This window comes from Lactuca serriola, chromosome 5 (assembly GCF_051521515.1).
Source record: "Lactuca serriola cultivar US96UC23 chromosome 5, Lser_US96UC23_V15, whole genome shotgun sequence".
Lineage (NCBI taxonomy): Eukaryota > Viridiplantae > Streptophyta > Magnoliopsida > Asterales > Asteraceae > Lactuca > Lactuca serriola.
In genome coordinates, this window is record NC_136412.1 from 299,553,080 (window position 1) to 299,566,214 (window position 13,135).

General features: G+C 36.1%; 1 protein-coding gene across 1 annotated transcript; it reads left to right on the forward strand.

Annotated features, from left to right (window-relative positions):
* Nucleotides 1-2,464: 2,464 nt before the first annotated feature.
* On the forward strand, nt 2,465-5,658 carry LOC145051736 (lactoylglutathione lyase GLX1-like). Its single transcript, XM_078999562.1, has 10 exons — nt 2,465-2,602; nt 3,047-3,243; nt 3,319-3,443; nt 4,148-4,212; nt 4,316-4,528; nt 4,611-4,658; nt 4,764-4,871; nt 5,314-5,368; nt 5,437-5,528; nt 5,617-5,658. The coding sequence occupies exons 1-10, from the start codon at nt 2,465-2,467 to the stop codon at nt 5,656-5,658; spliced, it is 1,083 nt and encodes a 360-aa protein (XP_078855688.1).
* The last annotated feature ends 7,477 nt before the right edge of the window (nt 5,659-13,135 follow it).

Below are 13,135 nucleotides of genomic sequence, written 5' to 3' on the forward strand. Positions count from 1 at the left end.
CATGAAGAAAAGGGATAAAATCAAGAGTTTTAGTAACATGGCAAGGAAAAGCTTGGTTCTTGGACACTCACCAAGGTCTAGGAGATGTGTTAGCTGAAGAAAAAGATGTTTTCCAAGTAACTACTATACCAAGGGCTTCCTTCTCCTTCAAAAATCACCAAAAAGCACCAAGCATGAGCTCACAACTTCAATGGAGGCTAGGGTTAGTATTTCTAAATTCGAGAGGGAGATGGAGACTGAATGATCATGAACCCCTAGCCTTAATGTTCTTTATATTGGGCCCAAAGCCCAAAATTAGGTTTTTTCACTAAAAATTCATGCCACACTATGGCACCTAAGGCCACGCTGTGGCGAGCCATTAAAATCCCGCGGACCAAAACATTCTGCCACGCCGTGTTGATACTCCATCATGTCGTGGCCACCCAATTTAATGTTAATACATAGAAAAATTTGATTCATACCTAGAACGGATGTTACAATCGTCAACATACAATGACATAGGCAAACATAATCTTGTATCAAACATGTATGTGTAATTATCAAATACAATGCTACTCTATCCAGAATATAACTCATACTTCAAATCTTGGATAATATTTATCAGGTGTGTGGATGGATGTTGTCTCGAATCCCCAAGCCTTCATTGAACAAGAAAACGTAGAGAGACTCTCTACACAATCCTTGACCCGATTCGTACCACATATTGATGTGTTATAAAACAAGGCTTTAAAATTTATACCCTAACTATTCAACTCAGCTAAAACATAATCGACAATATACTTAGTGATGAAGTAGTAAAGTAGAGTAAGTAAGAGTTTATCACAGGGAATGGTATTCTAATTAAGAAAATAATGCTAAAAGTTAACCTAAAGAAACAAACTTTAATGGGGTTTTTATTTGATTTTTAAAGTTTAGAAAAACTTAATTTAAGGAATCACTAAAACAAAACTTTAAACAAAGGTAACAACTAGAAACGAGATTAAATCAAGATTTAAAAGATACTTGGGTTTAGCTTCGAATCCCCATTTTCCTATGGTTAATTTCAAGACAATGGATTAATTTTGTTGGTTGCCGAATAAGAGATTACTAATTATCTTGGTCCGATTATATAGCAGATACCAATTTATGAACTTTAACTAAAATGATCATGCAAATTAAGAACATCTGATTGATCTTAAGATATATTTGGAATATGAATCACTAGATCTAAGAAGCATCTATATATGATCAAGATAAACAATCAAGCACATTTTATGATGTAATAATGCCCTCTAACAGAGTTAAAACAACTAACTTTACCACTTATACTAGAATTTGTTTAATCACTAGCTCTATAAATTTAATGATCATAAACAACTAGGTAATATGTGAAGAAGGGTAATATGTGAACAACAAAATATTTTATATTTAGTTAAAACAACTTCATTTTTGGAAAACATACAAATATTTCATATTTTTACCCTAAATATGCTTTCCAAATGTGACATGAAGCTCTTAAGTTTTTCAAATTTTATGGATTTTGTCTTAAAGCTAGGGGTGACAACTCTTGACCAAACCTGTAACCCGACACTGATCCAACCCGAAAATAGACGAGTTTGGGTTGAGATTTTTGACCCGCCAACCCACCAACCCGTTTATTTCATGGGTTGGGTTGAGTTATCTGTTTGGGTTCGCGGGTCAACCTGTCAACCCGTATATATATATATATATATATATATATATATATATATATATATATATATATATATATATATATATATAGATATATTTAATTATTAATAAAATTTGATTTCCATCCGTATTCGTAATATTCCTTATCATTGTATTTCTTCCGTATTCGTATGTGACTAATCTGCATTTGCGGTTTGTTAATCAGAAAAAGAAAAAATACATGTCGTTATTTCACGAGTCACGAACGAAGAACACATCCACTTTCTTTGAAAGCTTTCACTTTTTTATGTTAATTACTTTAATCATTTTATGAATTTATGTTGAAAAAATCTCATTTTTTAAAATGTGTTGTTTATTTATTAAACGAGTTATATGGGTTGGGTTTGACGCATTAACTTGTGAACCCGCGAACCCATATACTTAAACGGGTATATGGATTGGGTTGGGTTGAGGTTTCCAACCCACCAACCCGTCAACCCATATATCATATGGGTTGGTTTGAGTTTTTGTTTTCTAACCCGCCAACCCGTCAACTGTGACCTGCCAATTCGAACCCAACCCAATTGGCAGGCCTACTTAAAACTAACAAAATTTACCAAAATTAAAAAGTTTTATGTCAATGGCCCTTTAATTTTATACCAATTTACCATACCGACTCCCTAAACCATCTCAGCCGGATCAAGAATATTCATAAACTCGGAACCAAACAGCCCCTCAAGAACAAAATACCCCTCAGATAGAGAGCAATCCAAATTCACAAATGCGTATTTGTGTGTGTGATTGTTGAATGAAGATGGTCAGAGTTTTAGCAATGGCGTCCTCCACAATCCGTCCTTTCTCATCAATGGCATCATCTCCATTCGCTGCAACTTTTTCCGCCTTCAATTCGTCTCGAAGGTTTAATTCGTTCGATTTCACTAGAGGTATGAATGCGCATAGCCTTCCATTCTATTGGATTCGAGATTCTGATGCGTTTTTTGTCGTTTCTAAGATGCATTTATTGAGGCTGGGCTCCTCTTTTGAATTTTAGAATATATTATTCCTAGCTTTTTGCATTGTCGGGAGTTTGGGATCATGGAATTTAAGGTTCAGGCTTTGGAACTGAACTTCATTTATTTCACGTCGATTCTAGTTCCAAGATGTTGATTTTGACACCTGTAAAGAAATTTATACTTTTAGTCTATAATCAAATTCAACATGATGATCATACATTAATCGACTACTAATCAATATCAACATTCAAAAGCAATATAACACAAGCATAATCGAAAACTAATCATCCTCATAAATCATGATCATATCAAAATAACCTCATCAATCATCATCCTAGAAAACTAAATCTGTAGCTTTGTATGTTTATCCAGTCGAAATGCAGTCAAAAACTTTCGGTTATAATAAATCGTGTAAGTTAATAAGACGTGAAGGAAACGTAATCTTAACTAAAACAGTCAGTAACATGTCCCAAGGAAGCACGATAAGTAGCAAAGAAAGTGCCTTGGAATGGGTCAAACGTGACAACAGAAGAATGCTCCATGTTGTTTATCATGTTGGTGATATTGATAGAACAATAAAGTAAGCTTTTTTAATTCCCATTTATGTTGATTGTTTTAGTGTCAATTCTGTAATTTAATCAAAATGTGGGGTCAGGTTCTATAGAGAGTGCCTGGGGATGAAACTGTTAAGGAAGCGAGATAACACCGAGGAGAGATATACAAATGCATTTCTTGGATATGGCCCAGAAGATTCGCACTTTGTCATTGAACTCACTTACAGTAAGACATCCCAAAAAACTTACTACATGACAAACTCACACCTTTTTGGGTGGAGCATTTTTATTTATTTATTTGTCATAGGGACAAAATATGCAATATTTGTTCAACTTTTTTAGATGGATCCCACGCTTGTTCCACTTTTTTTGTTAGAACTAAACAAGCATTTTTTGTTTTATTGATAATAGTCTCGATTTGAGTAAATTACACGAATGGTCCCTATGGTTTGGGATAATTTGCATGTTTGGTCCTTAACTTATTTTTTTATCTCAGAAGGTCCCTACTGTTTGTTTTTGTTACACGTTTGGTCCTTATTTTTTATTTTTGTTACGCGCTTGGTCCCTTTTTACCTAAAAAAACTATTATTTAAATAAGAAAAAATGGTGGGTAGGTAAGGTAAGGTGAGAGGTGGGGTTGGGGGAGTGTTTATTTAAATAAATTAAAAAATCAAGGGTAAAATAGTCTTTTTTAAGTAAGACAGGGACCAAATGCGTAACAAAAACAAACAGTAGGGACCTTCCGAGTTAAAAAAATAATTTAGGGACCAAACACGCAAATTACCCTAAGCCATAGGGATCATTCGTGTAATTTACTCTCTCGATTTTAGTCTAATGCACGAGAAAGAGAGTAAAATCTAACTATCCTAATTTGTTATATGTCTTGTGTAACAAATGGGCCTAAGACTAATTATATGTTCAATTTGCAAGATTATGGAGTTGACAAATACGATATTGGATCTGGATTTGGACATTTTGGTATTGCAGTAGATGATGTGAGTTTGCAATTTTTTTCTATTTATTTGGAGTTGGGACTCCTTATTCCTTAATATTAAAGTTTGTTGTTGTTTTTTTTTTCGGGCTAATGTTGGTGCATAGCTTGGAAGGATTGTGGATCTCATAAAGGCAAGGGGTGGCACTGTGACTCGTGAACCGGGTCCAGTAAAAGGTGGAAAAACAAATATAGCATTTATTGATGATCCTGATGGTTATAAATTTGAACTTATAGAAAGAGGGCCCACACCCGAACCACTTTGTAGAGTTATGCTTCGTGTTGGAGATCTTGGTCGTTCTATTGCTTTCTATGAGAAGGTGTAAGGTTTGAAGTATTCTTTCATTGAAAATTGAAAATTTACATTTTTGTCCCTGTTAACTCTAGTTTACGTTACTTTAGGCTTTTGGTATGGAGCTCGTACGCAAAAAAGATAGTCCTGAATATAAAGTAATCTGTTTTATTATATTCGAATCTTGAAGTTGAAGTTATAATTATTTATGTTTATAAAGTTTTTGATTATTATGTAATTTGAATTTTGACAATTTTTTGCAGTATACGATTGCAATGATGGGTTATGGACCCGAAAGTAAAAATTGTTTATTGGAGTTGACTTATAATTATGGAGTCTTGGAATACGATAAGGGCAATGCTTATGCGCAGGTCTTTTTCCAAAAGAATTTTTTTTTTACATATGTTTAGGCTGCATTTGTTACATGTGACATGACATAACAAATCGTAAAATATCATATAATATGTCATGACTTAACACAAAAATAGCATGACAAGACAAACCATAATATAAGAGAGAAGGCTAGGAGTGAACAAACTTTGTAGGGTTATTTTTAATGATACGGATGAGGAGGACATTTTTTTTTTTTTTTTTGTGTAAATAAGAGATCAAGAGCAAGTCCTTGCTCCATCTTTTTGGATGAGATAAACAAATGTTAGTTTTTATGTCATTGACATTAGTCCCCCGTCAAATGCAGTACCACCAGTTTAGTTGATTCTCTTATGTTATGTTATGTTATGTTATGTCATGTTGTGTCATGTCATGTTATGTTATGTTATGTCATGTCTAACTTATTTGTGGTTATTAACAGAGATAGCGATAGGGACAGATGATGTTTATAAATCTGCAGATGCAGTTAAAGTTTTTGGCGGGAAAATTACAAGAGAACCTGGACCTTTGCCTATGATGTTTATAAATCTGCAGATGCAGATAAAGTTTTTGGCGGGAAAATTACAAGAGAACCTGGACCTTTGCCTGATATCGACACCAAAATTACACCATGTTTGGATCCTGATGGTTGGAAAACGGTAAAAAAAAATTATTGAATTTTAATGGTGTACACACTATATTTTAAGTAAATAAATTTGTTTGATAAATTGTTTTCAATTATTGCAGGTTCTTGTTGATAATATCGATTTTCTGAAAGAGCTACAATGATGCTTGAGTAACTTAAAAAAAAAAAATCTACATGATATAGCGTCATATAAGGTCATAAAACAGGTCATCGAGGAGTTGCACATTTGAGTGTGTATCAACCTCAATTTTGTAGATGAGAAAACAGTCGTTGTTGCAGCAAGCATTATATTAAGTTATATTTTAAAAAACAATCTTGCATATATGTATTTATATATCTTATATGCATGAAAGTGTTTTTTGTAAAGCAAGTGTTTAGTATAAATGTTTTGTAAAACAGTTTTGTTGTAAAGCGTAAATAATCAACCAATTTTGTTGTAAGCTGACTCGAACGGAGCCCGAAAGTGTCATTATTCCAACTTGTAGTTGTGGTATAGTTTTAGATTTTTTGGTTAATTGCAAGAAAGACCTAATTAGTATTTTCTTTTTTTCGATTTAGGAGTAGGGTACCTTTTCGGTTTGGCTAATTCAGCTCATTTTTAGATTAAGTCATGGGTGTGATTGCCAACAGGACATGCCACATCAGCATTTATTAGTTGTTTTTTAACAGAGAACTGACATTTTGTTTTCAAAAAAAAAAAAAACTGTCAATTTGATATTTTTCCGGTTTAAACATAGTTGCCATGTAATGATGTTGGTATTAATTACAAGAAAGTCCTAACATTGCACCTATAGAGGTGCTCGTTAGCATCTCTAACATTGCGTACGCTTCCTAGTTCCTATATACAATACATAAACATATGAATGATCAAACTCTTGACATGCATTACGAGACTTGACCACTGAAATCCCATGTACGACTCACTTGTTTTTTTCCAACACAAACATTTAATATATACACAACTAGACTAATACTTCAACGTCAAAGTTTTGAACCGACCACGGTTATAACACATATACTTTGAAAGTTTTGGACATTTTACAAGGTTTTCCTCGTTAATTAATACATAACACTAATACTCCATGTCCTTTTATCCCACACATTTCAAAGTAAAACTACCCAAAATGATGTTAGTTCCAACATATATTACAAACATAAGGAAAAAACTTACAAAAATGACTTACAAGTTTTTGGGTGTTACAACCCAAAAACACTTTAGAGATAGTTTGATTTGATCTAGTAAATAAAGTCTTGAAGAAAAATTACTATGTTTATCTTATACTAAGCAAATGCATACACAAGATGCAAAATATTCTTTCAAGATCGATGTTCGAACACAGAAACTTGCATATTGTTATACTCGAAGATAGAGGATCAATATGGAAAATGGTATTATCATGCCATCCATAATCATCGGTGAAAAGCACTTTTAGACTGGAAGGTGTACTCACCTTTCACCATTCACTTTTTCAGTGTCACGTCAACTTTCTACCCACTCGCAGTTTACTCATCAAAAAACAGTAAATTGACACCTTTCGTTATCTTTTACTTTTATTTTTTTAAAAAAAATTATTTAATTTAAAGCTTTATAATTCAAAAAATAAATATAATTCCTTAAAAATGATTAATAAACATAAAACTTAATTAAAATAGAAATACTTCATTACTTGTAATAAAAAGTACATAAAAAAGAAAGGGTGAGGTTTGGCTTTGCGTTTGAGATTGATAGAGTGGTGTTTGGCTTTGGGGATGATTTGGGGAAAGTTGATCGGGAAAAACGACAATGTTGTTAAACATATTGGGACTAACATTTGGTACTTGTATGGGATAGTACTGTCTAACATTTTGATATTGAAATTGTGGAGAAGATTGAATAAGGCATTAAGTTGGGGATGGATCGAATGCAAAAATGTTTCGAGTTGGGGTACTTGAACTCGAAACATTGGTTTTTCTTTTATCGGATTTTGGGGTTGGATTGTTAGGATTGTTGGGGTTCATTTCCTTTAAAGAAATAAGGAGTAAATGATAGAAGAATGTGTGATTTTGAAGGTGAAAGACCTGTGGTGATTATAGAGTTGTAAAAAGGTCAAAAATAATATATATATATATATATATATATATATATATATATATATATATATATATATATATATTGTAACACTGTATTTCAGGTTTTTTCCCTTTTAATCCTTCGTTGTAAATTCTTTTCATTTTGGTCCCTAGCCGAGTACGCTGGGCGTACTGGCTCGGTAGTGGGAATCGCCCACGTACGGTGGCGTACGTGGGAGTACGTTGGGCGTACGCTCATAAGGGGAAACCTAATTTTTAGGGTTTGTGCCCTGCTTAATCAACTTATATTGCTTTGGGAGCTTCTTATGGCCAGCCTCCACTTCTCCAAACCCTAAGAACGAAAACCTAGCCCTCATTTTCGTGTTTGTGAGCCATTGTGTGGTTTTGTGGTGTTTTTGGGTCTCTTGAAGGAAGTGAAGTTTAGTGGTGAAGCTTTGGTGGACTTGGAGCTTAAAAATCCAGAATCTTGATCAACTTTGCAAGCTATTTGAGGTATAAAGATCCTGACTTGATGGATCCTTATGATAGATCTAGTTTGGGGCTTTACTTGTGCATTTTTGGGTCATTTAAGCCATGCTTGGTAGTATGGATTATTCCAAAAGCTTGGGATGATAGATCTTGGATTTTCTGAGTTCCCTTATTCATAAAAATGATAGTTTGATGGGTTTAGCTCAACCATGCTAGGTCGATCTTCTTCTTATTGGAGTTAAAATGCTAGATTTGGAATTTGGGGTGTTTTTAATCATGCGAAGGTTTAAAGTCTTCGACTTTATGGATTAAGACGTTCATTTAGACCTAGATCTGAAATTTGGATGTTGGAATGCAAGTATTAAGCATTTAAGGAAAAATTGCTTAACAGGTGTGTATGTTAGGCGTACTCAAGAGTACGTTGCGTGTACATGCCTGTGTTCACGACCATGCATACAACCTACTGTGTCAAGCGTACCTCTACTATGTGCAGCGTACTAGGCCTGGTTTGGGCCTTCGCGATTTTGGGTCATTTTCGGACTAGTAGAGTTTGGGCCTTGTTATTTGATGGTGTTAGCGCGGGGATTTTCCGGATCAGTAGTCCGAGCTTTTATTTGAGATATTCAGCAGCTTGAGGTGAGTTTCCTTACTGTGCTTGCGGGTTGAAGGAACCAATACCGGCCTATGGTTTATTATGATTAGGAAGCTAGCTATCTGTGTGACTCTTGCATGTATGTTATGTGATATGTATATTGGGTGGGGTCGGATGCCAGGCGGGACCTGATGAATGTATTTTATGTGTCTGTATGAATGTCGGGCGGGGCCCGACGCCAGGCGTGGCCTAATGTAACACCAGTCAAATTAGGGTCATCATTAAACTTTTATAAAACCATAATTGGGATGTACCATGTGGTAGATATCATAACGAGGTTTCCAAAATATAAAGAGCAGTAAAATCCGAGTTATAACGAAGAAGTTATTACCGATCGAAGATCTGCGGCAATACCGGTAAAAAACACTGTTAAGCGTAAAATGCGAAATTCCAATAAAATATTTTTCAACCTTAGGTGTCTAAATGAAAGTCGTAAATATCCCAAAATCATGAACATACATAAAAAGAACGCCCAAGTCTGACTTCACTTGAGGAAGTTATGATTTTTTTGAAGTTTTGGACGTAGCAGTAGACAGCTAAAAACTCGAAATAGAGATCGAGTGACTTTTTGCCAACAAGACCTAAACGACAATCGAATATCTCATCAACGGTATTACAACGGTAAAAAGTCTGACAAAAACGGACATCGGAGGAAGAAGTTATGGACTTTTAACGGACTTTTCCTGTCCCGGCCTGTTCAAAATATAATAATAAAAATAAATCAAAATTAGCCAACAGAGTCTAAAAGGAAGTTGTAGAGCGTAGTCTCACCTACGCATGGATATAAAGAACGTCAAAAACGGAGTTCGTATGAGGAAGATATGAATTTTTGAAATTTATTAAATAATTAAAATATTAAATTTAATTCTAAATATCCGATATTATCCGAGGGAGGAGGAGTCACCGGGCTGATCCGAGTTACGCCCAGCGTACCGAGGCGATTTAGCCTCCTATAAAAGGGGTTCGAGGGTTCCAGGTAAAATTGCTCATTTCTTCTCTTTCTCATGCCGAAGCTCTGCGTTTAACCCCCCGAAGCCATCCCGACATCCCGGTTTTCATATCCAAGTTTGGAAGGAAGTTTTACGCTCCTGAGATTTCTGAGAATCCCGAGAAAACCCATTTTCTCCTGTCGAAGTTCTGCTCGGTTTTCATCTCACCATCTTCACTTTATCAGGTGAGTTCATAACCCTTTTATACACCTTCAAATACTTTATAATGTACTTTTAATACATTTCTGGGGAGAATACAAGTAACCACCCGGTTAATCTCGAGTGAAAAACGTGAAAACTCTTATTATACCTTGCATGCACTAGATTTATACAAAATGCATAGTATCCAGGGTAGCCATCCTTGTTAAACCATTTTATGCATTCAAAGAACTTATGATTTATGCTTTGTCAAACATTGTTAAAGAGGATAAACATTGCATACAAAACTATCACTTTAATACAGACTTAGTTGAGAATCCGTGAGATGATTACATCTTCAATGCTACCTTTTTGTTAAAAAGGTACTACCTATAGTCCTGTCTATTATAACCAGAGTCTCCCATTTGGAGAGCGTGTCAAATGTGTATAGATCTATACGGGAAGTCATGATCCCGCGCCCTGACTGTTAGCTACAGTCCTTTGGGTGACAATTTGTCATAAAAGTTTCGATGCCTGAAGACCGTCGTCACAGGCATATTATGTTTAGTATGGTTATAAAACTCACCGGATAGACAATTATTATGATATTCTGATTTTATGAATGAGTAGCTATTAAAACTATTCTTCCTCTAACGAGTGCGATCTTCTTATAGCTTTATTATATAAAACTATGCCTCAACCTTTTAAGCATGTCAGTTGCTTGCGATTTTCGGTCTTGGACATTAGAGACTGCCTGCTACTTTAGGAAAATAAGGGATTTTCCTATATCCAAAATAATCAACTAATAGGAAAATAAGGGATTTTCCTAGTACAACCATTTACAATTCACGACACGAACATTTATATGCATTTTCATACTTTTATAAGAAAATAAGGGATTTTCTTGGAAAACGCACGAACTTTGGAATGGCATACATTTTCTCAAAACCGCTTATGAACTCACCAACTTAATTGTTGACACTATTTCTTTGAAATAACTTGTATTCTTAGGGTACCGCTAAACAGGTTTGGAAACCAACTTTTGGGGATTAACGCTCTTACGTTAATTACTTCTTTTGATAGATGTTTATGTATTTACCTTTTGAACATGTAACAAATACAATTATGTAAACATTTTGAAACCTTTATATGTATGGTGGTGTGTACTTTCCTTACTATTCAATTGTTATGATACTTCACATGACGTCCTCCGCCCCCGAACGTTTCCGCCGTTCTGGTTTGGGGGTGTGACAAATTGGTATGAGTGCATTGTTTATAGTGAACTAAGTATATCAAAACCATATTTTTGATATACAAACTATAAGCACAACTGGGCAAAAACACTATGAGTGAGAGTTATACTTTTATAATGAAATTTTTATAAAGTATACATGCATACATTATATATAACAGGGTCAGTATCATAATGAAAACAATCTTGAAGTATTATAGATGAGTTGTACAATACAGGTATGCCTTGGGATATGTAATCGGGACTGGAATGAATATAGTCTGATCAACTATATTTGTCCGAGAGCCGAACTGCATATGCCAGGGGATAGCTACAGTGGACAAGAAGTCTAAAAGTTACCAAACTTATAAACTTTAGAATGAAACATAACATTTAGAATACTATAAGAGTATTTTATGCATACGATAGTTTAACTTTGATGTTCAACCTTATGTGCCTTAGTTCTAGACAATCCTTATCTCCCCATTCTCGTAGAGACGTAATCGCCGGATTCCATCTACCAGGGGATCCCTACTACCCGAACCATTCAATCATTAAAGACTTATTGTCTTCATTGTTATTTCTGTGGCAGCGATGCCGCCTCGTAGATCTGTGCGTCACGTCAACAACGCAACACCTATGCCACCGCTACCACCCCCACAATATGATCCCGTCATGGTACTGGTTGCTATCACTGCAGCAGTAGCAGCTGCTCTTATGCAAATAAACACTAACGGAGCTGGTGGAACTGGAAGCAGTACCAACCACTTTAATCATGGCACTGGCCATGGTCATATTAGGGAATGCACATACAAGGAATTTTTGAATACGAAGCCAAAGACTTTCAACGGGGTAGGAGGAGTCATTGCACTTATGCAATGGTTCGAGAAGACCGAAACGGTCTTCGAGATTTGTGCATGTCCGGAGACCAGCAAAGTCAAATTCGCCGCTTGCACTTTCTCTAATCGAGCCCTCACCTGGTGGAAGGGCCATGTGAAAGCCCTATCCTTCCTAGTTGCTAATGCCATGAGCTGGGAAGATCTCAAGATTTTGATGCTAGAAGAATACTGCCCGAGGGGCGAAATTCAAAAATTAGAGCATGAGCTATGGAACCTACGGATGACCGGATCGGACCTAGTCGCTTACACGGCCAGGTTCAGTGATTTGTCAACCTTGTGCCCAGGTATGGTAAACCCGAAATCAAAGAAGGTGGAGATGTACATTTAGGGATTATCACCCCAGATCCAGGGGCATGTCCTGGCCACGTTTACAGCGCGGAGCGCTTGGCTCAACGATTGATTGATCACGATCTGTTAAACAGGGTACTATTACCGTTGTTTCGGAGCCACTGAGGGATATAGAGGACCGAAGGAAACCCTGAGATAAGAGGAAGGGGGAAACCACGCAAGAGAACCCCAAGAGGCAACAGTGAGTGACAGCTCATGTTGTTACTGTGCCTACCACCCCCACACCCACAAGGTCGTACAACGGCAACCAGCCTAAGTGCAACTGATGCAACTTTCATCGTCACGGACCCTGCCGTGAAATGCATTGCATTAGGTGCAATAGTAAGGGATACACCGTCTGCTACTACAGGGAACCAGCCCAACCAACCGCTCCATCCGCAAATGTGGGAGTAGACCGTACTTGTTATGAGTGCGGAGCAACGGGGCACTTCCGAAGGGACTGCCCGAAGGCAAACAACAGGAATGGTGGTGGAGGAGGCTGAGTATTCGCAATGGGCCAAGAAGAGGCCATTGCAGACGCCACAGTTATTCCGAGTATGTTTTTCCTCGTTTGCACATTAGCATGCATTTTATTTTATAGTGGAGCGGAGAGGAGTTTCGTGAGTAATAAATTTAAAAATCTAGTCAAACAAACACCCTAATCATTAAGTAGAACCCTCATAGTAGTAATAACTAAGATAGACTAAAAGCACTGAAAACACATATGTAGAATGCACTGTCCCACTAACGAAACTCTATCAATTTATAACGATAAACCCGACACAACTCCCAAACCATTTTTTTAGCTCCAAAATCCCTTAGCACTCATGAGAGGAGTATTATATC